Source organism: Panthera uncia, chromosome E3 (genome assembly GCF_023721935.1).
Source record: "Panthera uncia isolate 11264 chromosome E3, Puncia_PCG_1.0, whole genome shotgun sequence".
Taxonomy (NCBI): domain Eukaryota; kingdom Metazoa; phylum Chordata; class Mammalia; order Carnivora; family Felidae; genus Panthera; species Panthera uncia.
Window position 1 is genome coordinate 33,489,291 of NC_064815.1, and position 25,174 is coordinate 33,514,464.

A 25,174-nucleotide genomic window follows, 5' to 3' on the forward strand; every position below is an offset into this window, starting at 1 on the left:
GGGGGGGGGGGGGGGGGGGGGGGGGGGGGGGGGGGGGCGCCAGGCCGCCCCGAAGGCCCTGGGCTGTACTTGGCTCGGCTGCCGCCCGATCGATCGCAGCCGACAGCAGACCCTCTTTACCTGGGGCTTTACCACCCCCCCCCCCCCCCCACCCCTCCGCCACACACAGTTTCCGTCCACACCGGGCCTGTCCCTGGAGGCTAAGTGGGACGGAGCTGCCGGCACGGGAGCTCTGTGGGCCGTGCCTGCCGGTGTCCGGGTTCCGGGAGGGCCACGTCCGGGCCATGTCCTCACGCCGTGAAAGGGGCGAGGGAGCTCTCTGGGTCTCTCTTGTGAAGGCACCGTTCCCATTCCCGAGGCTCTGCCCTCATGACCCGTGCACCTCCCCAGGGTCCCACCCCCAACTACCATCACGCCAGGGATTAGGTTTGAACATACGAATTTTGGGGAAACGCCAACACTCGGTCCGTGGCTGCAGGCATTTTCGTCTGTTTTGTGCCCACAGCATAGCCCGCGATCAGAGTCAGAGGAGGCTTCGGTGTGAAGACGTTGCCCGACGACCCCTCCTCCTAACCAGGAGCCAAGTTTCGGGGGTGGGGGGTGGGGGTGGAGTTCTGGGGTCCCTTGGGACGGGAGAGCTGGTGCCAGGCTCGCACGGCAGGCAGGGCTGCCGCTCCTTCCACCAGCTGGGCCGTCCGCAAGGGTTCTCTGGCTGCACCAGGTTCCGCGCAGAACCAGGCGCGAGGACAGCGGCCCTGTGCCTGCTGCTGCTGACGAGGCCCGGGACCAGACAGCCGCCGGGAGGCTTGGCCTGGCAGCACCTGCTTGGGGTAGAGCTTCCACGGGCCCAGCGTCCAGGCCCAGCGTGAGGCCCCCGCATGTGCCCCCGGGGGGCCAGAGCGCCTCACACAGGGCCTGGAAGGGACACTGTCGCGGGTAGGCAGCCCCCCCCACCGAGCCCCAGGTTCCTCGCCTGTGAAGTGTGGGGACAGGGTGGCCGGGAGGGAGAGACGAGTGGAGGGCACGAAGGCACCCTCTCAGCCACGCGGCCCTGCGTGTGGTGCACCCAGCGGCACCGCCCTCCCTGCTGCCAGACCGGCTCCCGCCCCTTCCCACTCAGGTCTCCCAGGGCTGCAGACTGGTGTGAAGAAAGCCATCAATCAGAGGGCCTGAAGGCTGAGTAGTGACGCCGGAATGCACTAGCAAATCAGCACGTGGGTCCTCTGGGACCCAGAAGTCCCACAACGGCAGTCTTGGAAACTTTTTAAAAACCATTTCCGGGTTTCCTTACCTGTAAAGTGGGGGTGCTGATGCCTGCATCCCAGGGATGAAGCAAGACAGCACAGGTGGAAGACACCTGGCACAGTGGCTGAGGTCTCCGGTGGGCGGGGCTCCTCCCCACCCTCCCCTCCCCTGCATCCGTCCAGCTGTGGCCCAGGCTCCTGCCATGCCCGTGTGCCTGCCCCCGTTGCCCCTGTGGAGCAGCCCGCGGCCGCGGTGACAGACAGGGAAAGCACAGAAAGATTCCAACTTGGCTCCCGAGCCCTGGGGGTCCCTATCGGGCTGGGAAGCTGGCACGGCGACACCCGCCAGCCAGCACGCAGCGGGCCGGTGAAGGGTCCGCAGCCAGAGTAGAGTGTCCTGGGACGCCTGGCCCCCGACCTTTGCCAGACAGGTGGGCCAGAAGCCCTCCCCTCCCCCAGCAGCCCTGCCGCAGAGCCTCCTACAGGCCCTGGGGTAGACTGGGCTCTCAGCTGCCGCGTGCGGTTTCCTCTTGTACCCGAAGATTCACCTGCAGTCTCACTGGAGGGAGTGCAAGCTGGAGAAGAGACGTAGGATGTTCACGTGGTGAAGGAAAGACTTTGTGACTCATTTGTTCAGCAGGCCTCGGCCGAACACTGGTGTGTTGCTGGGCAGTGTCCGTGGGGTGTGAGCAGACACAGCCCGACCCTCTTGGAGCTCACGGTGCTGGGGGGGCCGTGCTGTTGGGAGGGTGCTCAGTAAGTGAAGCAGAGGTTTCCCTGACTCTGAGGACGATGGGGGAGCTAGTTGAGAAGCTCCAGGCTGAGAGAAGAGCGTGTGCAAAGGCCCTGGGGAGGAGACAGCAGCCCCGGTACACAGAGCCCAAGGGTGGAAATGAGGCCAGCCCCGGGGGTGGGGGGTGGGGTGGTAACCAGAGTCTGCCAGGGGAGCGTGGGTCCATGTGATGGGCAGAGAAACAGGGAGCACTTGGGGGCGCTGCAGCTGTGGTTTTCCTCCTCCCCTGTCCGGGCGGGGTAGGGCCTGTTAACAGGCAGGCCTCCGGGCGAGGGCCCTGTGGCTGCCACCTGGTGGTGCGGCGGGCACCGACAAGTCGTCCCGAGTCTCCATTCCCGCTCGCGACAACCTCCTTCCACCGGGAGCCTGCGTGGGCCTCGCCTCGCGTCTCCCGCCTGCTTCGCAGACCCGGCTGGGGCTGGGGTCCGCGCCCACGTGCAGGCCCCGGGGCCCCGCCCACACCCCCGAGCGACCCCGCGCCTGCGTCACCGCCCGGCCGGCTGGATCCGGTTCCAGCCGAGCCGGGCCGGCGTGACATGCGCAGTGCGCGGGCGCTGCGGCCGGGCTGCCCGGGGCCCGCTGGCGGCCCGAGACGCGGAGGTCAGTGTGCCGAGCCCGGAATCGGGGCCCGGGGAGGGGGTGGGGGGACCCGCCCTGCACGAGCGCGCCCGCGCGGAGGGCCGGGCGTGTCCCGGTGGGGGTGCTGCGGGGGCCCAGGGCCGGGAAGATCCCGGCCCGGTGAGACGGCTCACCCTGCGGGTGGGGCGCCCTTCCCCCTTGGGGTCGGGCGCGGGTGGGCCCACGCCGCCGCCGAGGTTACCTCGTCCGGGGGGGGGGGGGGGGGGGCCCCCCCCCCCCCCCCCTCGGGGTCCTGCGCGGGGGGGGGGGGGCCGGGGGTGGGTCCTGCACGGGGGGGGGGGGGGGGCGGGGCGTCGTGGGGGTTGGGCTCGAGCTATGTGCTGCACCAGGGGGAGGTCGTGGAGACTCTGAGCTGTGTCCTGCACCGGGAGGGGAGGTTATGGGGGCTTCCGAGCTCTGTCCCGCACCACGGGGAGGGCGGGGGGGGGGCTCCGAACTGTGCCCTGTGCTAGAGGGGAGGGGCCCCGAGCTGTGTCCTGAACTAGGGAGGAGGGCTTGAGGGGGTCTCCAGCTGTGCGCCCTTAACAGCTCTTCCTTGCGGAAGGTCTCTGGGGCTCGCAGCCCCTCCGATTGCTGGTTCAGAACCCCGGATTCTAGTCTCATCCCCGGGCCATGTGACCACACGCGAGTTCCCTGCCTCTCCAGCCTGTTTCTCTGCAAAACCGGGGAGTGGACTAAACCTTGTCCCTGTTGTGCACCTGGGGACTGGTCTGTCCTTGCTCTCTCCACTCCTGGGACGGGTGTTGTCCTTTGCTTGGGACAGATAGCCCAAGGCGACATTATCTAAACAAGTCCCACCCACACGTGGCACATCATCATTGTTGGGGGAGTGGGGAGGGCCTGCAGGGGTATCACCATTTTGCCTGTGACGGTCTCTGGCTTTGACACATTATTTGGCAATGTGAATTTTCACGGTGCACGCTCGGGAATTCTGGCAAGGCGAGAAGAAGCTAACCCATGGTTTCCGTATGCTAGCTGTGGAATTATCTTGGAAATTATATTTAACAATGGATGGAGTTGATTCAATGATATGCTGTATTCATCCCGTGCAGCGTTTGTTTTGATTTTGCTGGTTCATTTTGGAGCCAGTAAGGTGTTGGTGTCAGTTTCTCCCCTAGCTCAGACCGTTTGCAGATCTTGCACAGCCTACGGGGCCCGGAAGGCAAGGGATCCCCGAGCTGAGGCTATTCTCTACCCAAAGGCAAGGGCGTTTCCGCTTCCTCGGCACAAAAGCCCCTGAGGAAGAATGCAGCCCACAGACCGCGGCTGAAAAGGCAGGAAAACCTATTGGAAAATCTTGTGCGGAACCGGCGGCCTCTCTGCGGGCTTCGCACAGGAGAGCCTGTGTTCTGGGCCCGCTCCCAGCGCCCTGGCCCGTGAACTCGGGTGGCACGGAGCTGTCTCTACAGTTTTCTCCTGGGCTTTCGTTATTAGGAATCTGATTTCTGTTAATGTGGCGAGTTCAGCACTGCCGGGTCAGGAACGAGCGTCTGCTGACTTCTTGGAAGTTGTCCAGAAGCATGTTTTTTGTGCGTTAAACGTTATTTTTAGACCCATTTACGATTCCTGTACTTCGTTTTCCTCCTGGCTCTGCCCGTTCTGGCCATCAACCTGCCGGGATGGCATTTCCAGGTTAAATTGAAAATGCACCCTTCAATTTCTGGCCAGTCACACGTTTCCGGAAACGAGAGGAAGGCAGATTCAGAGTTTACTAGGAAGGGGGTGGGCGTGGCGGGGGGGGGCGGGCTCAGCGGCCTGCCGTGAACACAGGCGTGACTGTGCACGTGACCTTTGCCGTCAGATCTGGCATCCGTGCCTGGAAGCCATAACTGTGACATTCCACGGTTGGGCTGTTGACCGCACGGTGCAGCTGGATTCCACGCCTTGCTGGCCTGCTGGTAATGGAGGAAAAGTTTACTGAGTCTAGGTCGTTAGACCCCCCCGGTGGGCAGTCCTTCTCGGAAGTGACAGAGCTCGCACAGGGGGAGCCTGCCAGGGCCTGTGCCTTCCCCCCACCCCCGACGTAGGCAAAGTCACCCCAAGGCAGTGAGGGCTGCAGCAGGGACGTGGTGCCCTTGGGGTCTGCAGTCCAGGAAGACCCACCTTGGAGTTAGGAGACCCCGTAGGTCCCTACCTCTGGCGAGCAGGTAACCGTTTCCTTTTCTAGCGGCGGAGGCTACGCCTTGGTGTGTGGCTGTGAGGTGCTGGGGGTGTGCCCCGCCCAGTAGCGCGTCCTGGGTCTGGCTGACGGAGGCCTCCAAAGGAGGGGCCCTCACAGCCTCTCTGGGGACCCCGCCTGCCCTCAAAGGCCTTCAGAGCTTGTGCGCCAGACCAGGTGAACCCCCTCGGCTCAGCAGGGCGTCTCCAGAAATGGAAACTAGAGCGCGGGGCTGCTTCCTAGCTCTGTTCTCGGTGGACTCAACGGTCTTCCTGTCCCCATGCGTCCTCTTGCATGTGCCCTGTCATCTCAGATCTGAGACCTCAGGGCCCTGGACACTGTCTGTCCCCAAGCTTCTCCCGGCCTGTGCGGACACCCACGTTTGACATCTGAGCACGTGTCCTGTGAATTGTGCCAAAACCAAGTCCGCTCCTCCCCTGGCCTCCCCCGTCTGCCCCTGGAGCTGGCGTCCTCCTAGTCCCCGTCCGCTTCTCCCACAGCCCTTGTCAGCTCAGTCTCCTCGCATCTCTCCTGTCTTCTGCCAGTGTCCACGGGCTCGGGGCAGGGCCGCGGCCACAGCTCATCCTGTTCACACCTTGTTCCCTGTGCCCCTGGAGCTCCTTGAGAGCAGGGCTGCTCTTCACCTGTGTCCCCTGAGGCGCCTGCGCTCTGCCCTGGATGATGGTCCCAGATGGTGCCCATAGAGCCGGCGCTGAGCCTGACCGAGTTGTACCCCGAACCTCCCCCCACACCTGCCAGGGGGAAGGGGTCACCGATGTCTGCCAGGTAGCTGTCCCCATCAGTCACTCAGCCCCACGGGCACCACCTGCACACGTCCCTCCGGGAAAGGACCCTGGGAGATTTCTCCACCCCCATCCCTCCCCCAAAAGTCTAGCCTGTATGCTTTTTCTGTCTGTCCCCGTGTCTACCTCCACTCAAGAGCGGGCCCTCCCAGGACACGGCTGGACGTGCTGATTTTGGGTGAACGGACAGGCCAGCCGTGAAAGGGTAAATGTGCCCTAAAAAAAAGTCCTCGCAGGGTCAGGGGACTTTGTCTCCAGAAAAATCTGGTCCTCGTCTCGGGGTTGGAGGTTCCCTGTGTCCCCAGGCAAAGGCACCAGCTGAACCCACAGAGCCCCGTGGGACACCCACAGTGTCGCATTGCAGGCAGGAGGCTGGGCCGTGTGACTCACCCTGGCTTTGCCAGTGTGGCGGGGGGTGCAAGGGGGGCTCCTCGCTGGCTCGAGACCACCCTGTCCCCAAAGGAGGTTGGTCCCCGCACAGCCCTGCGAGAGATGTGGCATCCTGACTCTGTCCCGGGCTGAAGCTGTGAGGGACCAATGAGAGGTTTTGTGGGGCTGGTCCTCTCCAGCCTTCCTGCAGCCCCCTGACGCTGCACCTGTATCAGCCTCTCACAGACTTCACATTCTGCCCACACTGCAAACTCCTGTTTGTGTCCTGGGGTTCGAAGAAGCAAGTGGGGGCGCCCAGGTGGCTCAGTCGGTTGGGCGTCCGACTTCGGCCCAGGTCGTGATCTCACGGTTCGTGGGTTTGAGCCCCGCATCAGGGGGGTTCTGTGTCTCCCTCTCTCTCTGCCCCTCCCCTGCTCGGGCTGCGCCCATGTCTCTCTCTGTCTCTCCTTCTTTCTCTCTCTCTCTCCTCTCTTTCTCTCAGAAGTAAATATTAAAAAGAAAGCAGCAGCAAGAGTAAAAACCGAGTCTCCTAGTGCTGAAACGCAGGCTGGCCGCCCAGTGCTGTCCACCTCTGCCGGCGTCCTGGCTCTGGGGAGTCTGGTGCACGGGGCCTGTGCTGGCAAGGGGGTTGGCGCCACGGCCCTGGAAGCCGGGACTGGGCGGCAGGTCCCACTGACAGCCCAGGCCATGGCTCTGAAGAACGCCCGTATGGGAGAGCCTCTGCGGAGCACTGGCCTGTCCTCCGAGGGCCACTGTCCCTGCCCACCTCCCACCTGTGACCGTCTGTGGACAAGACTTCACCCCTCCAGTTCCTCATTTCTGGCAACCAAGGAGGTCACCTCCACTGGGATCCTGGAGTCTGTTCCTTAACGTGTGTCCCTGGGTGTGTGTTTCTGGGAAGAGGGTCCGGCGGTTTTCATCACGTCCGTCCTCCAAGGCCAGGTGGGTTTAGGTGGCGAGAGCCGGGTGGGGAAGGAGCCTGGCTGTCCCCGCGGTCGTGGGGACCTGCAGGCCTGGGCAGGTGGGCTCAGGTTGCAGTTGTGTTTTTCACCCCGACTTACAGACCCAGAGAGTTTGAACCTGGATTAAGGAAACACTATTTGCATGGTCTCTCCTGACTTTCGGCACCCGCTGTGAATGTTGGCAGGCCACGGTGGCATTGGCGGGATGGATGTGTGGAGGGCACGGGCACTTTCCTGGCACGTGACGGGTGGAGACCGCTCCCGGCGTCACCTGTACTCGGCTCCCCTGCCCGGTTGCACGACAGACCCGCACGGATGGGTTCGTGTGGTGCCGACGGTCTTTTGATGAAGGGTTCCGTTTGTGCCCCGCGTGTCCTGTGTGTTCCGTTTCCTGCGTTTAAAAGCCTTCTGAGAGGGGTGTCCAGGCCCCGCTACGTTGTGCAGGACCCTGCACCCAGGAGCTGTGCCCCGCCGGGAGCCCTGCCGCCCTGAACAGCCGCTCTGACAGCCGCTCTCCCTGTCCTCCAGGAGCTCACTTACATCCGGCCGTGAGCTCCTCGAGGCCAGAGCCCGCGTCTGCCTCCACTCAGCGCCAGCCCGAGACTCCCGGAGGGCGTCGTGCCCACCACCACACGCACCTGGAGACTCGGCTGTGTTCCAGGAGCAGCTTCCAGAATTGTCCGCACACACCTCTTCTGAAATCGTTCTCACTTTAATCAGGACGCTGCGAGCAAGACGAAAGGGGAAATTGTTTCATTCTCGCGGGCGCGAGGGGGTAGCTGTCGCTCACGTGTTACTTTAGCCGGGGGTTTTGGGGTGGTGAGAGGGATTGGGGAGATTAGGCTTTGAAGGATCTAACAGTTCGTACCCGCACGTTCCGTATCCTTCACTGTCACTTGAATCTGCTGCTGTCGCTGTGGGTTTCCGACCGTTGAAAGGGTTCCAGGTCTGTCTGCAGACGGTGCCATGGAACGTGGACAGAGGCCATGTGGGGGTCGGCGATGCCTCTGATGACTGTACCCGCGTCTTGTTTCAGAATAAAACATTTCTTTAAAACGTTGTAGGAAACGCTCTTATTTGTTCTTCGTGGTTAGATAAGCAAAATTGTGCTACCGTGTGATACCTGGTAGTAAGTCTGATTAAGGTGTCCTTTTGAACTAGAGCGAAATTTCTGAAGGTGCCACAGACAGAGGCATGGGCTTCCTGCCCACCTGTTTCCTAGGTTCAGAACCAGAAGGAAGTGGGGCCTTCCTGGTGGGGAGGCCTGTGAGCCTGCTGCTGTTTTCTGGACCCGACTCTGGAGTCCCTTCTGTCCCCCAAGCTCCGGGCCACGAAGCAGTTGACGTCAGGGGGCCCGGACTCCGGGGGGGGGGGGCGGATCCCACCGTGACCCTGGGGAGCACCCAGCTGCGGGGAGCACTGGTTAGACTGTTGTGGACAGTTTACGGAGAGACTACTGTGGCTAAAGATCCTCGGCCCCAGGGGCCACACAGATGTGGCTCGGGCAGGGCTCTGTCCGCATCCGTAAACCGAGGACCGAGCAGAGACTGTCCCTCCCCTGCCGGCCAACCCTTCAGGGGCAGCGCCGTGTGGGTGCTTAGGGCGCGTCCGTAGACGCCACGCACAAACTCCAGGCGGGGTTTTGTCGTCTGAGGTGCCCTGACCTCACGGCCCTGGGCCTTTTGCCACAGCGGCACCCTGCCGCCACCCGATAGCAGTTTCTACGTGAACGGATAACCGGACCGCATACTGTCGCCTGACGCTTCTCTCGATGCTTCTTAAAACCGTCTGCCGTAGAACTGCTGCCACGATGAGCAGCCTTCTGGGGGGCATAAAGGTCTGGTTCTGTGGGGGGAGGGGCCTGCCCTCTCCCTGCCCCCAGCCCCTGCTCACGTGCTGCGACTCCCGGCTCTGGTCCCAGCTCTGCCTCCTTCGCCTTCGGGACGAGCGTCCAGACCCTGCAAGCGGCTTGGCTTTCCCTGAGTGCTCCTGGGGTGTCCTGACCTCTGCCCCTACCCCCTGCAAGAGCAGGGCCCAGGTGGGCCGGTCTGCACCCCGCTTCTCTTCAGAGGCCACCAGCAGGCCCCTTGGGACCCGGGATGAAACGGGCAGGAAGGGCGTCTTGCTCCCGCCCATCCTGCTTGGAGCACAGGCCGCACAGAAGTGGTCTTGAGAAACACTGGGTTTATTGCAGTTTTGGCCTCTTTCCTAGGCCGGCCCCGAGGCCACGTCTTCAGCCAAGGTGGAGACCCCAGGAGGGCACCGGGCCTGCCCTCCTGCCTCCCATCATGGTGTCACCACTGCTCCCCTGGATCTCAGAAATCCCGATGGCCTCGGGCAACTAGGCTTGCAGGCAGGGGGCATGTGCCGCCCCAGGGCTGTGTCTGTCCAGAGACCCCCCCCCCCCCCCCCCCCCGCTCTGGAAGCACCCCTGTGCTGGCGGCCTGTGAACCCCGTGTGAGAGGAGCCGTGCGTGTGTGTGCACATGCGTGTACATGGTGTCAGGGCTGCTGGAGCCTCCCTGGGGCAGCCTGGAGGCCCCACTGCTGGTTTTAAAGGAGTCAGAGGGGGGAGCTGGAGAGAGAGCATCTCTTTTGTTTTAGAAGATTCCGGAAAGATCTGGCGTTGAGTGGGAACACAAAGGTTGTCAAGGCACTGGCACTTTGTAAGCTGGCCTCTGGGGAGACGAGAGGGGAGGGGAGGGGAGGGGAGGGGAGGGGGAGGTCTGCAAACGCTGGATGTGCCTGGGGTAGCCTTTGCCCTTCCGGAGGCCTTGGGGCAGTGGCCTGGTCCCAGGCTAGAGGCGGAGTGACCAGTGCTCGTGTGCCAGGTTTTCCAGGAAAGGGGACGTGTGTGCAGGTCCTGGGGTCATGATCCCCCGCCCCGTTGAAAGCCTGGTTTGGTTTGATATGGGGAGCGGGTTGGGGCTGTACTACTGGGTGCAAGGTATCTGGGAAAATAGGGGTGTCAGGAGGCCACGGCCCTATCAGGGGACAGCGAGAGGCCAGCAGCCTGCGTCCATCAACTGCTTAGCTGCTGGGGGAGGCACCCAGGCCTTCCTTGGGAGGGGTTTCTAAGTGGAAAGGCCTCTGTGGGTACCCCACCCCCCAACCTTGAGCAGTATGCTCTCAGCCCTGCCTCAGTGCACCTGGTCTGCGGGCAGCCTGAGGGCAGCAGACAGTGGGGCAGCAGCAGGGCTGGGGGGCTGGGGAGAGGGAAAGGAGGAGGGGCAGGTCTCCTGCAAGGCTGTAGGGGGATGGGACTCTCCTCTCCGCCCAGAAATCCTTGTCCCCAGTGCGTGAGCGCAGGTGCAGGGTCAGGAGAGAGGTCCGAGGTCAGTGAGCTTTGACACGTGCTGGGGTGAGATAGTCACACCCGGCCCTTCCCCGCAGGACTTGTCACCAGGCGCTGAGTCTCCTGGGTCCCTGGGAGGGCAAGACTTTGAGCAGCCCCTTCCCCAGGTGCTGGGGGTGAGGGAGGGGGTCCAGGGAGCTGAGGGGCACCCTTCCAGGCTGGTTTTCCCTTGCCTTTCAGGGAGGAGCCGCCTGGGGCGCCGGACAGGACACGGCCCTCGAGCTGCCCGAGCTGACCCCAGAGGAGAAGAGGGTCCTGGAGAGGAAGCTGAAAAAGGAGCGGAGGAAAGAGGAGAGGAAGCAGCTTCGGAAGGCTGCAGTCCCGAGGGTGCCGGCCAAGCCCTCCGGGGCCCAGCTGGCCCTGGACTACCTCCGTGGGTAAGGCGACCCTCTCACGCAGGGCCTGGCCGGGTCCGGAGGGTCTCTGGTGTACCAGGACGGACGGGGGCTCGGGTGAGCTGCTCCAAATCTGGCTCCTGGGGCCAGTGGTGTCCCCGCAGCCTGGGACCTGCCCTGGTGGGTGTCACCACAGAACCACCACCCCCAGTGCCCACTCGAGCCCTCGGGGTGCCTGGCAGACCCTGGTTTACCCTGTTCCCACGGCAGGCAGAGCCTGGCATCTGCCAGCAGCTCCGTGCAAGCCTCTCTAGGGGCTCCTGGAAAAGCCAGGCCCCAGTGAAATCGCTGGCTTCTGTTGGCAGAGGAACCTGCGGGGAAGTAAAGTCACGGGTTCCGGCAGCCTCCCCCCGCCCCCGCCGCCCACAACGATTTTCCTCCTCCGGAAGTGGGGTCCGTCCAGCGGCATCAGCGGCCAGCACCAAGACGGTCTTCCCTGGGGAGACCCAGCTCGGACACACTCACCTGTGCGTTGATCGCGGGGAGCGGTGTATGCGCAACCGCCCCGGCCGCCGCCGAACTCCTTTGACTCCAGCAGCAGCCCCTGCCCCCGGCACTCACTCCCCATTCCCCTCAGACCGCCCCGCCCAGCTCCACCCAAGCCCTCGTCCACCCCGTGTCTCTGTGGGCGTGTCGATTCCGGACGATTGTGCACGTGGGAGTCACGCACGGCGTGGCCTTTTGCCAAGCGCTTCCTTCGCTCGGTGAAACGTTTGAGGCCCACCCACGTTGCAGCACGTGTCAGGCGTCCCTTTCTCTTTACGGCCAGATACCACGCACTGCACGCATACGCCACGTTTCGTTCATCCGCTCACCCGCTCGCGGGCATTCGGGCTGTTTCGGGCGCGGGGCCGTTGTGGCTGATGCTGTGGTGCGTGTCCGCGTACGGGATCTTGTGGGGACGTGTCTTTCTCGGTCTCGGGCACAGCCTCGGAGCGGGATTGCCAGGGACCCCGTTTTTGCAGGAGCTGCAGACCTGCCCGCGGCGGCTGCGCCACGTTAACAGCCCCACCGGCAAGGGCCCCGACTTCGCCCGTCCGCGCCTGCCCTCGCTGATGACAGCCACGCGGCTGGGTGTGGGGCGGTGTCTCGCTGTGTTCCTCGTTTGCATCCTGTACATGTTAAACCAGAGATGCCGATAACCCAGGGGGCTGCCGAGCCGCGCCCTCTTGGCTCCTCCCCGGAGGGGTCCCTGGAAGGGCTCAGCCAGGAAGGCGAGTTCCCCCAGTCCCAGCTCTGTGACTCCACCTGCTGGCCCCGGGCGTGGCTGTGTTGGGGGCAGGAATCCAGCACACCAGCTGGCTGGCCGCCTCAGGGCAGAGAACTGAGGGTCCCGTAGCCTGGCCCGGGTGAGGAGGACCCTGTCCGCTGGTCCCCGTCCCCAGCCTCAGGGATGTGTAATTCTGAGCAACGTGGGACCTTGGGGCTTCTGCACTCTTGGCTGCTGGGCATAGTGGACGGGGCTGGAACTAGCACCCCTTAAGGAGTCCAGCCCCCAGTGTTGGTGTCACCTGGGCACATGCTCCCACAGGTCCCAGTGAAGAGAGAGCTGGGTCTGGGGTCTGGGGTGCGGCTGGGGAATCTGCATGTGCTGGGACCAGATCTCTGGCTCAGCCGTCCCGGCCTCCCTCCCTAAACTCAGCAGGGGTGCAGGGGCATCGCCAGCCCCCGTAGCCCTGGCAGAGGCTGGATTGGCCCTGCTGCATATCATGGGTCTAGAGGGGTGAGCCCTGCAGGGACCACACACAGCAGCAGCTCGAGAATGCCGAGGGCTGCCTGGTGCAGGGGCTCAGCACCGTCCATGCAGCCCTGTTCTCTGAGGTCAGAGCTGAAGGCCGTCCCCGGTTGGTGGCCAGAGAGGGCAGGAGCGCGTGGGTGGGGGCCCACTGGGACTTGAGGACAGATGCCTGCTGCTCCCTCCGCTGGCGTGCGGGTGTGGGGTCCCCGGCTCAGTTGGGCTGTCAGCATGGCGTGGGGCACCAGCCTTGGGGATGGCAGGGCCTGGGCTGGAGCCAGCCTGCTGCTTGTCAGTGTGGCTCCTTGAGCGAGAGAGTCGTCCTCTGTGGTCTCGGCTGTCAGCCAGGGAGCCCACGCGTGTTTCTGTGAGTGCGCACGGGTCACGGCTGGACACAGGAGGCCCCGGGGCCGGGGCTGGACAGAGGAGCAGGGGGACAGGCCAGCCACAGAGTGGACCTCAGGCTGTGCCACGGGCGCAGAGCCCGCCTGGGGTGGGCGGGGGTGAGGACAGGCTAGAGGCCTGCGGGCGCTCTTCGCGTAGACCCCGTGTGGACGGCAAGAGGCCGGGCTGCGGACCCGGTCTTCACTCCCGAGGCCACGCCTCCCGCCGCGGCGTGGACTGCCCAGCTCCCTGGCGTTCACCCACCGGGGGCCTGTCCTGTCCAGACTGCCCCATTACCCAGAGGCCGGCCCGGGGACGCCATCCATGTTGTGGTAGGCCGCCTGCCCTCTGCCGTCCGGGCCTCGCTTGCGGCCTCGCCTCCAGCCCGCGCGGGCTCCTGTGGCCGCCCGGCATCCCCGTGCCTGGCAGCTGTAGGTCTTGTGTGGCGGGAGCTGCACTCCATGCGTGTCCTTGGAATGTAGCGGTGGTCTCTGGGCCCGCGGGAGCCCCGAGGGAGCCCCGAGGGCAACCTGGCCCCTGTGGGATGTCAGACCCAGGGCTGAGGCGGCCAGCATGCTCTCCCCGGAGACCCCACACCAACCCCTCGCCGGGCTGGGGGCAGGGAGACGGACTCCGGCTGTTTCTTCCCTCTTCCACCGGGGCCCCTCCTGCCGACTGAGCCAGACACGGCAGCTCCTCCCTCACGGGGTGTCCTGTCCCGCTGGGCGCCCAGCCCCCAGCCCCATCCCCAGCGCAGGCCGGGACGCGATCAGGTGCTGCGTAAGCGGGGGTCAGCGGGGCGCGTGGCCTCAGCGACTCAGGGCCTGCCTTCCGGGGACGAGAGGCTGCCGGGCCCCATCACGGCTGGAGGACCCTCGTCTACCCCCGGGGCCTGGGCCGGCCAGCCGATTCCAGCTTCCCCTGATCTGAGAGATTTCTGCCGTGCAGACCGGGCCGTACGAAATCCACGAGTTGTCTGATTGCCGCGAGAGCACGGGCTGCTCTAGGCCGCGATGGCACTGCCGGCTGGAACGTGGGGGTTGGCACGTGTGAGGCCTGGGGCCGGGTTCTTAGGGTTTCCCTGAAGACCGCGGCCTTGGGGACAGGTTGGTGGAGATAGAGACACATTCACCGGCTCAGGGGCTCCAGAACCTGCCTGATGTTGGGGCTCAGGCGGGGCCCGTGGGGGACACGTGTCTCTGGGTGGCCGCGGGCCGGGGGCCGGTACAGCAGCTGCACGTGCTTCTGCCCGTCTGGGTGTTGAAGCGTCCTTCACCCATGACCTCACGGAGCCACGTTCTCTGGGAGCCACTGACGACTCCGTACCCCCTCAAGAGGGTGGGGCTCAGCCCTTACCACCAGGGAGCCCACCCGGCGCGGGGTCCCCGCTCCCTCCCTGTGGACCCTGGTCTCTCATTCTCTATCCCCACGGGTCCTGCCTCTCAGGGAGGCGTCTCTGAGACGGAGCAGGAGCCTGGAGAGGCGGGCTGGCTTGTCCATGTCCGTCGTCCCCAACTTCACTCCTGTGTCCTCGTCGTCCTGGTCTGGGGGCCTCCTCTCTGCCTGTCGTGGCCTAGGGGCTTGGGGCTCCCAGCCAGTGCCCCTTGCTTCCTTTGGACCCACACGGCAGATCTGAAGCCACCGTAACGCTGTCTGGGGGTTCAGGTGACCACAAGGGGGGTTGAGCCTGAGCTAGACCAGAGCCCTGGCTCGGGTCAGGCACACAGCCCGTCCGTGTTGCCGATGCCGTGGCCATGGCAGCCAGGTCCGTGGAGCCCCAGGTCCCAGGCAGTGCAGCTCGGCACCGCCACACCCTCCGTCAGCCCAGGATGGACCCCACAGACCCTGGGGGAGGTCGTGTGCCATCTTCCAGGGCAGGGGAATTGGCCAGCGTGCAGGTGGTCAGTGGAACCAAATGGTAATTTGAACAGAGCGAGTTTATTGTAAAGAATGAGTAAGCACAGCAAAGGGCTTGCTAGTACGTCGAAACCCAAGACCCGGGAGGAGCAGACCCCAAGACAGCCACTCCTCAGGGCCGGACGAGCCCAGGGCCTACACCTTTGGGGGAGGAGTCACAGGAGCTGTGGCCACGGGACTTGCTGGGAAGGCTGCTCACGGGAGGCCTGGCCAGGGCTTCGTGGACCGTCGGCTCCAGGGGGTTGCTTGCTGCAACCAGAGTGCATCAGCCTCCGTGTCCTGTTTTTATGGCTCTGCAGCTCCTTCTACTTAACGTCATGCCATCTGGCAAACCCATTTTTTGAAGACCCCCCCCCCCCCCCAGCAGACTGGGCGATGGACGGTGTGAGCCAGCGCAGTCACTTGATAACCAGAACGGGGCAGGGGCCCCTCGGGTTAACCCGCAGGGATCAGCCAGGGACAGCGCCCGGCCTGGCGGCTCTTGGGCTCTTCCTCCGGGCCTCGTCTAATGACCACGGCCCGATTTCTGCCGCACACTCGTTCCAGGCACAGACCGAGTGCCACATCTGCGGGTGCGGGAGTCCGGGTCGTGGTGCCCTGAAGGCACACCGCTTTGTAGGGGCGCCGGTCAGTCTCCAGGGCCAGATCCAAGATGCGAATCCATGGGTCCCCAGCGGGATGGGAGCAGGGACACCCGGTCTGGCTCAGGTCCTGCTCTGTGGCTGCCACACAAAGTGCCCGTGGTCCCCGGCAGACGTGGGGCGGGGCTCAGGCGGGTCTGCTGTCACGTGACCGTGTGTGTGAAGTCCAGTAAGAGTGACTCCACCTCGACCCCCGCGAGCTACTGTCCCTCCAGTCGAGGCTGCAGCTGGGGCACATGACACACCCTGGGGGCTCACCCCCCGCCCTCCTGCCCACACCCCTCGGTGCCCCCGAGTCCCAGACACGCCGCCCTTCTCTTCCTCCTGCTTGTCAGCAGGCTGGCCCCGTGGCCGCGGGTTGGGTGGGGGCTGGGGTGGGGGGGTCACATGGCCTCAGGTGGCCCACACCAGCACGACCCTCGGGGTCAGGGTTCCTGGCTCCCCCCGGGCTGCTCTCCCTCACCCTCCACACACAGCTCTCAGTTGGAAGGCCGTCCCCGCTCTGGCGGGCACACGGTGACGGCTGACGCGGGAGCGGCTGGTTTCAGGAGCCTCCGGGTGCCCGTGCCGTCTGGCGCGGATGTGGAGGCAGGCGCTTGGGGGTGAGGCGTCCTTTCAGCGCCAGGCCCCTGAGCCCCCTCCGCGGCTCCTCGTCTGCCGCCCTCCAGCTGGGGAGGGGCCTCCACCCACCTGGTGCACAGACCCGTCTGTCGGTTCCCGCCAGCACCTGACGTGTCCTGTCCTTGCTTCCCAGCTGGGCCCAGAAGCACGAGAACTGGAAGTTCCAGAAGACGAGGCAGACCTGGCTGCTACTGCACATGTATGACAACGACCAGGTACGTGCACCGGTGGGGCGGGGGGGGGGGGGGGACAGGGTGTACACGCTGCGGGTGGTTTGGACAGGGGTATGCACACGGGGCGGGGATGGTTAGGGCAGGTGTGTGCACGCTGGGAGGGCTTTAGGGCAGGGGTGTGCATGCTGGGGGGAGGTGAGGGCAGGGGTGTGCACACCCGGTGGGGGTGGTTAGAGCAGGTGTGTGCATGCTGGGAGGGCGTTAGGGCAGGGGTGTGCACCAGGGAGCAGGGGTGTGTGTTGGGGGGGGGCAGGGGTGTGCACGGGGGGGTGTAGGGCAGGGGTGTGCGTGGGGCGGGGAGCAGGAGTGTGCACACTGGGGGGGCGTGTAGGGCAGGTGTGTGCACCCTGAGAGGGCGTTAGGGCAGGGGTGTGTACCGGGGAGCAGGGGTGTGCATGGGGGGGTGTAGGGCAGGGGTGTGCACACCGGGAGGGCGTTAGGGCAGGGGCAGAGGTGTGCGTGGGGCGGGGAGCAGGAGTGTGCACACAGGGGGGTTGTGTAGAGCAGGTGTGTGCACCCTGGGAGGGTGTTGGGGGGGGGCAGGGGCAGGTGTGTGCACGGGAGGGTGTCGGGCAGGGGTGTGCATGCTGGGAGGGCGTTAGTGCAGGGGCGGGGGTATGTAGGTCGGGTGTGTGCATGCTGGGAGGGTGTTAGGACCGGGGTGTGCACACTGGGGGGGTGTAGGGCAGGGGAGGGCAGGTGTGCGCACACGTCCGACAGCAGTCGTGTGTGCACGCTGGGGGAGGGGAAGCACGCGCGGATGTAGGACGGCGACTGCCGTGTGCGTGGTGAGTGAGCGGAGGGAGGTGGAGCGTGCGTCCCCGGTGGGGAGGAGGAGAGCTGTGTGCACCTGGCGGGGTGGGGGGTGCGTCTGGGAGAAGCCGGTTATCAGACACAGGTGGGGTACGGGGGTGCCCTCCCAACGCACCTGGTGCAGGATGGTCCATGCCGACCTGCCTCGGTCACGTGATTCAGGGGGCACCTGGGTTAGAGCGTGCGGTAATCGGCCACGTCCGTGGACCTGCTTCGGGATCTAGAAACGCCCCGATGGTCACCACACCGTTGGCAGCTCTCGTCCTGGCCAGTGGTCTCCCTGGTGCTTGCCACGTGGTGCTCCTTGGTCCACCCTCGTCTGCCTTGGTCGGCTGGCTTTCCGCCCTTGGGCCGAGCCTGGCCGCCTGCCCCCTCCCCCGCCCCACCAGAGCCACATCCACGTCTGCGAGGGTCTCCTCCCAGGCTGCGTAACCCCCTGCTACCGCCATTTGTTGTGACAAGTATAGCTTTCGTCACAAGCGTGACGGCCCTGCTGCAGGGAGGTCTAGGGTGCCTGTGTGCCCGTGGCCGGGGAAGGACACGCCTGAGAGCCAGACTCTGAAATCAGGGTGGGGGGACAGCTTTGCGAACAGGCGCCAGGGCTGGGCCAGCCTGTACTGCGGCAGGAGTCACGGGCCGGCCTTGTGACCCACCGCAGAGCCCGCACTGAGGCGTGACACCCCACCCTTCCTTCCCCGTGACCCCCCCTGTCCCACGCCGATCCGTGGCCGCTCCCCACTCGCCACCGCTCAGGGCACACACCCCCTCCCCATCACCCAGGGCACACACACCCCAGCACATCACCAGACTTCGGTGCCCAGGAGCCCGGGCCCCATGGACACACCGTCCCTGGAACTCTCTGGAGCAGGTGTCACACACACGGAGCCAGCGGGCAGCTGCGGGCAGAGACCTGTGTCCTGACCACCCTGCCCGCCCCCTTCCCCCCCCGGGGCCTCAAGGTGCCGGCAGGTGATGGTGGCCTGACAGCCACTCGCAGCCTGTGTGGACTCGCCGTGCCCTGAGGAGGGGCCCAGGCGCCTCGGGAACCGAGGCCTTGCTTCCTGAGGCCCCTGGAGACCACCTGGTCGCTGCCCGCCGGGAGGTGGGCTGGGGACGTGTCATAATTTTGACGAAGCCTGATTTTTGTCTTTTTTCTTCTGTCACTTGTGCGTCTGGCGTCATAACTAAGAAATCACGGTCTCACCCAAGGTCAGCAGAATTACCCCAGTGTTTCCTTGTGAGGGTTTTGTAGTTTCTGTTCTTACCTTTAGGCCTTTGATCTCTTTGGGGTTAACTCTGTGTGTGTGTCAATTAGGTTTCTGTGAGTAGACTGTCCCCCAGCGGACGGACTTGGCACCTTCCCGGTGTGCCGTCATTCACTTAGCCGTCTGCCCCGCTGGGACGTGAACTGGAAGGACAATTAGCCGTCTGCCCCGTCTGCCCCACTGGGACGTGAACCCGGAAGGACAAGGCTCGTCGGCTTTCACGGACCCCCACATCTCTGAGCCTAACGCCCCGGAGCTGCCTGGGCTCCCCGGGAAACCGGGGCACGTGCACCTGAACCCAGCTGGGGGGAGGGCTGGCGTCCGGGGCCTTTCTGGAGGGGCGCAGTAACGGGTGGGCGGATGGACCGATGGATTCATTGGTCCCTGGTGAGCCCCCTGAGGTCAGGGTCAGGGTTCACTTGGGGTCCAGCACAGGCAGTGGGATAGAAGAAAGCCCTGGACCGCAGCGGATGACTGTGGCCGAGGCGCCTGGGGGGGGGGGGGGGGGGGGGGGGGGGGAGGAGGGGAGTCGCGGAGGCGGGGAAGGGGGAAGGGCCCCTGGGAACGGTGTGCCCGGCCCTTGGTTCCGCAGATGCTCCCGGGCCTGCGTGACTCAGCAGGCTGGTGGCAGGAACAGGAGGGGACCCCGGGGCCAAAGCTGGGGGTCCTGGTTACTCTGGCCCCAGACGCTAGGCGGTGCTGCCTCCTGGCCCCACACCGAGCCCCGCTTCCCTTTGTGGGCGTCCTGCCATCCCACCCACGTGCCCCGCCGGCTGTGTTTGGCCCCGGAGCAGAGTGCCGGACCCTCCTTGGCTGGACCGTGGCAGCAGTGGCGCCCCGGTGCTGCCCGCGGGAACAGCAGAGGCCGTGACGTGAGCCGAAACTGTTCTGTGGTCCCACGCGTGCCCTGTGTTCCTGGTGCGCCTACTTGAAGAACCCCCGCCCCCACCCCAGCCTCACTTCGAGCCCCTGAGGCGAACGGGCCTGACCTCCTGGCCGCCACGTGTCTGCGTGTGGGTGTGTGCACACGTGGGTGCGTGGGTGCGTGGGTGTGCATGAGCACTTCCTGTCGGGAGCAGGATATGAGATTCAGTTTCACGGATGAGACGGAAGCCACATCCGACCCCCGTGGGGGTGGACTGGCGAGGGGAATAGAAAGCCCGGAAGGGAACGAGTACGCTCAGGGTCCGCAGAGGCGGAGGGAGCCACCACCATTCGATGGGGAAAGAATGGCCGCCTCCGCAAGCGGAGTTTTGCTGGATTTGCACGTGTCAAGGAAGGAAGGTGACCCCGCCTGACCTCTGTCAGCAGCCCTCAAAGTGGATCGAGGCCCCGGATGTCGGGGCTGAAACTAAAGCTCCCAGAAGCGAATGTGGGGCACCTGTTGTGGCCTCAGGTCGGGCACAGGCGCCGACTGCCCCAGCACAGTGACCACAGACTCAGACTGGCGGGCGGGGAGATGGCCACCCACCCACCCACAGGAGGGAGGAGGTGGGCGCAGACCCCGATCTCACGGACTGTGGGAGCTTTTCTCAGTCGACAGAAGGGCAGCCCAACTCTAAAACGGACAAAGGGTGTGCGTCGACCTTTGTCCAGAGCAGACGATGCAGGTGGCCTTTGAGCGAGTGCCGAGGAGCTCAGTGTCACGGGCGTTGGGGAGGGGCCGGTCAGAGCAGGATGGCCCTGTGACCAAAGACAGACTGACCCGTGTCGCTGAAGACGCAGCCGTTCTCGGCGGTGTTCTTCTCTCGTGTTCTCAGTGGATCGTGTTTCCTTACTTCTCGAGGATGTCAGTAACACCACTTTGAAGTCCCCTTCTCTCCGCACGACGTTTATCTTGTTCAGGTCGCTTTTGGTTTGTTTGCTTGGCCTCTGACTTTGAGATCAGACACTTTGTTCTGACGTGATGCCCTGTGGGGTCAGGAGGGGCCTGGAAACCTGGCCAGGGCTGCGTGCACCCCAGGGGCCCGTGTCCTGAGCTGAGACCCAGATCCTGAGCTGATGGGCTGGGCTCAGGATCTGGGTTTTCTCTCCTGTGTCCTCAAATTTCACGGTAGAATCTTCTAGTCTTGCTGCAGGACACAGGCTTGGCCACCAACACCGGGGAAGCCTGTGCAGGGAGGTGGGGGAGGGGGGGAACAACAAGGGGTGGGAGAGGGTCCGTATGCGGGGGGAGTGATGTGGGGGCCCCCTTCCCCATCGAATGGTCTGGGCGCCCTTGTCGAGAGCCGGCTGACCGTGGGTGGAGGGGGTCTTGCCTGGGCCCGGCTCTGTCCCCTTGCCCCGCGTGCCTGTCTCTGCCTCCGCCTCCACTGCTGAAGCTTTGGAGTTGAGGCCTGTAAGTCACTACCTGCTTTCTGAGCGGACCCGGCTGCCCCTTCACTCTCCCCTCGGGACGGGACCTGCCAGGCCCGGGGTCGGGGAGCCAGAACTCGGTTTTATCGGCGGGGGCTCCACCCTCAGACCCCCGGGGTGTGTGTGTGTGTGTGTGTGTGTGTTTGTGTGTGTGTGTGTCTCAGAAGATTTCTCTCCTCACAAACACGCCTGTTAACTGTCGACTGGGTGGCCTTTCGGGAGGGGGCGACATCCTATAGCTGCAGGGCCCCGAGCCCTCGAAAAAGACCGGGAGACTGGCCTGCCCTCCCCGCCTCCCCCAGCCCCGTGGTCCCACAGCAGCGGCACGGGGTGGGAACAGGGGTGCGGCACACGGGGCCCCCGCACCGTCGGCGTGCCCGGGGCCGAGATGACGCCGAGCTCTGCTGCCTGGAGGAGGAGGCGGTGAGCCGCCTGACGCCCGGGCCCGCTCAGTGTCCACACTCGCCACGTCACCCCGCCCGGCCCCTGACGCTCTGGTCCTCTTCCCCCACCAGGTTCCCGACGAGCTCTTCTCCACCCTGCTGGCCTACCTGGAGGGGCTGAGGGGCCGGGCCCGAGAGCTGACGGTGCAGAAGGCCGAGGCCCTGATGCAGAAGTCAGACGAGGCCAGGGGCGAGGACACCCTCCCGCTGGGGACGATCCAGCGCGTCCGGCAGGTGCTACAGCTGCTGTCCTAGGGCTGCCGGCAGGCCGGGTCACTGCCGCAGCCCCAGGCGGTCCCGGGCCTCTCGGTGAGGGCGACCGCGTCCTCCCGGCAGTGGGGCCCCAGCGAGGGGCAAGCGGGGTCAGCAGCAGGGCAGCGGCCAGTGGGCCCGGGGACTTCCGGGGGCCGGGCCCCTGGCCCTCGGGAGGACTGACTCCACGATGACAGGTTTTCATGCCTTCACAACCGAACGGGAGCACTTGGGGGGTAACCTAGAGACACTGGCCTGGTCTCTCCGTGGCCTCAGAGCCCACAAGGAAGCCGAGGGAAAGGCCTGTTTTCTACTGGAATGACTCAGAAATCCACCAGAGCCAGCCCTTCCCGCCAGCAGTGGTCCGTCCCTGTTGGGGGCTGAGGGCGGTCCCTCCGGTGGCGCCCAGGGCTGCCTGGTCACCTGCCTGCGTTCACCGACCGTTTCCACTCCCGTTTGCAGTAAAACCATCCTGTGTCGGCCGTGGCTCTCGTTCTGTGTGGTTCGTTCTCATTTGTGCGGGGACGCGGGTCAGCCTCCAGCATGGGGTGAGGCACGGGTGGAGCCGTGCGGCTCTGAGGCCAGGACAGGAGGCGGAGGCAGCCGGCGCCCTCTGGACGTGTGCCCTTGGGACTTGGCGGCCTTCACGTGGGAAGCCCCTGCCGAGTGGGGAGGCTGCGTGGGGATCCACCTGGGTGATGGCAGGCCCTCCGGCGGCTTCCACCCCAGGTGACACCGTGTGAAGCAGAGGTGAGCTGTCACCACCGAGTCCTCACCTTGCAGGTTTGTAAACCCTGTTGCTGGGGCGCGTGCAGTAGACGACCAGGACAGCACGAAGGTGTGTAAGGTGAACTGGTTGTGTCCTGTCACGGTGCCGACCGTGAGTCACAGGCTCCTGGCCTGCGCGTAGACTCCTTATTCCAGAAGAAGGCCTGGGGCCTCGCCGTGGTCGCACCTGGCCAGGCCTTTCCAGCCACGTTCCCCCGAGGCGTCCCCTCCCAGCAGTGTCCCCAGCCTCGGTTTCTGCTTTCACTTGAGCTTCGGGTACCGTGAACCCCCCGTGCCGAGGGACGCTTCTCCTTGATGGGGTCAGGCCTCAAGGTGAGGGTTCCCCAGGCCAGGAGGGGCCCAGGCGTCCAGAGGGCCCTGGGCTGGTCCTTGGGACCTCCTCTCTCTCACCTGCAACCCACACCCCTAGGTTCTGAGGGTCACGCGGCCCCACCTCCCACCCAACACCCATGCCTCCCCCGCGCCCCCCCCAGGGGCAGGGGTGATACTCCGCCACTCCCCGGGGGCATCTGGCTCCACCCCTCCCACTGGTGCAGCTGAAACCCCGCCAAGTGCGCACACACACCCACCTCCGGGCCAGAGCACCTGCCCCCTCTTTGGCTTTTAGAGACAGAGGGGAGGTCCCGACCCTCCAGGCATCAGTGAGATCCCGAACAGGAGGCACTTTGGAACCCCGAGTTGGCGCAGGCCTGTGAGTGCATCACCAATCCGATGCGTTGGCATCACGGCTCCACAGATAATCTGGGGGCGTCAGGCAATCGGGGTGCCAGCCTCACAGTGCCTAAGCTTTGAGGAGGCACCCAAAAAACACACTAAGGGCGCCTGGGGGGCTCGGTCCGTTGAGCATCTGACTTCGGATCAGGTCATGAGCTTGCAGTTTGTGGGTTTGAGCCCCACATCAGGCTCTGTGCTGACAGCTCGGAGCCTGGAGCCTGCTTGGGATTCTGTGTCTCCCCCTCTCTCTCCCCCTCCCCTGCTTGTGCTCTGTCTCTGTCTCTCAAAAGTAAACATTAAAAAATACATTGAAAAGTAGACACGCAAAGGAAGATCCATAAGATAGAAAAGGCTTTTTTTTTTTTTCTTCTTTTTTAAGGAATCAGGGTTGATTGATCAAGAACCATAGCTCTGGGTTTCCTGGCAGCCAAGTTGAAAAGGGGAATGCGATGGGTCCCAAGTCCTCATCCTCTGTTAATGGAAACAGTCGGGAGACCAGGGCACTCCCTTCACTTGAGCACAAACGCTCCCCGATACCAGATGGGAGAGGGCTCTTTCCTCCCTAAGGGCTCCTTCCAGGGCATAAAGTGCTGTCTACTGCAAGGTTCCCCCTGGCAGAGTGAGGTGACACAGACATGTCACCTGGGCGCACCGGGACCAACGTCACTTGCCGGCGGTGTCTGTCAGAGACGGCATGGATGAGGCCCCCGGGGCAGTGACTTGGGAGAGTCTGAGCCCCGGGGCCAGGCCACGGCGTGGGGTGGGGGCCGTGCGTGCTGAAGGACGGTCTGTGAGTCCCTGACTCACCAAGGTCTCTGTGGGGCCCCTGGGCCAAGAAGCTGAACTGTGGCCGCTGTTTGCCCGTCGGCACCCCCAAGCCGGAAACAACCCAGACGTCCAGCAGCAGGTGACCGGGACACCAAGGCAAACAGCACTCAGCAGTACAAGGACAGAAACGCTGACACAGGCCACAGTGTTGCACTGGGCAGGGGACCTCGGACCACAAGGGGGACCTCAGACCACTGTTCCACTGACACGAGATTCTGGGAACGGTGAGCTTGCTCACCTGCGGTGACGGAGCACCCAGGGGCAGGGGCGCCTTCGGGGACTGCGACCACACAGCGTGTGCAGGTGTCAGACCCGTTCCGGGGAGCAGAGACAGAGCCTCGCGGGGCAGAGCTCACGGCAAAGCACTTTGGAAGGAAAATGGTAAAGAAGTTCGTTGTCACCTTAATGTCTGTTCTCACCAAAGTTCCCCGCATCCCTCCTGGAGACCGTCTCAAGCGCTCCATCGAGAATAGGTGAGGGAGCGACCAGACGTCCTGGCCGTCAGTGCCGAAGCCATCACCCTGCCCCACCCTCCAAGGAAGCGCCCTTCCTGGGACTCGTGTGCGAGAAACGTTCAGGCAGGTGTTTCTGTTGACCTCCTGCAGTGACCAATGGCCCCCCGCCAAGCTTCCCCTTCCGGTGCCCCCCTGGAGAGCTGTCCTTGTTTAGTGAAATCAGTGCTTATCCAGCAGGAATGTCCCTGACAGGTGCTTCAGGACATTAGGTGGCCATGAGCCAGGACCCCTGCCCTGGGAACGGACCTTCAGCCTCTCGGGTGTCTGTCCTGAGGGTGGGTGTCCCAGCCGCCCTGGGAGCTTGCTTCTGGTTTGGGGGCCAGTGGTATGACGGGACCAAGAGCCACCCGCCGGCCCCCAGGGGCTCCTTCCCTCACAACCAAGAGGAGGGGCGCTGTGGCCATGGGAACCCACGTTCAGGGGCCCAGCTGCCCCCTCCTCACCCACAACGTCTGGGGACCCTTGATGGACGTCTGCAGAGGCTCCTCCCGAAAGCCGTGTAGGCTGGAGGCTGAGCTCGTTGGAGATGCAGCCGGCAAGAAACGGGGCCCCAAACTTGGAAGTGTCCACCATGGATGAATGGACAACACAACACGCGCCATCCACCCACGAAATACTATTCGGCCTTAAAAGGGAAGGAAGTTCTGGCACCTGCTCCAACATGGGCGGACCCTACAGACACCATGGTGAGTGACACAAGGCAGACACAGGAGGACATGCACTAGGACCCACTCCCACGAGGCCCTGGGTCGTCAGACTCACGGACACGGGAGGACACGCACTGGGACGCACTCCCACGAGGCCCCGGGGTCGTCTGGCTCACGGACACGGGAGGACACGCACTGGGACCCACTCCCACGAGGCCCCGGGGTCGTCAGAGTTAGGGACACGGGAGGACACGCACTGGGACCCACTCCCACGAGGCCCCGGG

General features: G+C 64.6%; 1 protein-coding gene and 2 long non-coding RNA genes across 6 annotated transcripts in view; 2 read left to right on the forward strand and 1 right to left on the reverse strand.

Moving 5' to 3' along the window:
• The window catches only part of CE3H7orf50 (chromosome E3 C7orf50 homolog), a 109,444-nt gene extending 87,561 nt beyond the window's left edge, over nucleotides 1-21,883 (forward strand). For 2 of the 4 annotated variants that reach the window (XM_049639010.1, XM_049639009.1), the window contains exons 3-5: nucleotides 10,524-10,720; nucleotides 16,170-16,251; nucleotides 21,218-21,883. In XM_049639010.1, coding sequence (XP_049494967.1) covers nucleotides 10,524-10,720; nucleotides 16,170-16,251; nucleotides 21,218-21,400 — 462 coding nt within the window. In that variant the 3' untranslated portion in view covers nucleotides 21,401-21,883. Of the gene's footprint in view, nucleotides 1-10,523; nucleotides 10,721-11,043; nucleotides 11,610-16,169; nucleotides 16,254-21,217 lie in introns of those variants that run through there. The other 2 variants (XM_049639008.1, XR_007459641.1) reach the window with 2 other exon arrangements.
• On the forward strand, nucleotides 2,623-7,177 carry LOC125928351 (uncharacterized). Its single transcript, XR_007459643.1, has 3 exons — nucleotides 2,623-2,637; nucleotides 5,452-6,969; nucleotides 7,091-7,177. It is a non-coding gene; the product is annotated as an uncharacterized LOC125928351 (long non-coding RNA).
• On the reverse strand, nucleotides 7,109-8,037 carry LOC125928352 (uncharacterized). The gene is made up of 2 exons (XR_007459644.1): nucleotides 7,628-8,037; nucleotides 7,109-7,380 (listed from the first exon to the last, which is right to left on the reverse strand). It is a non-coding gene; the product is annotated as an uncharacterized LOC125928352 (long non-coding RNA).
• Nucleotides 21,884-25,174: the final 3,291 nt, after the last annotated feature.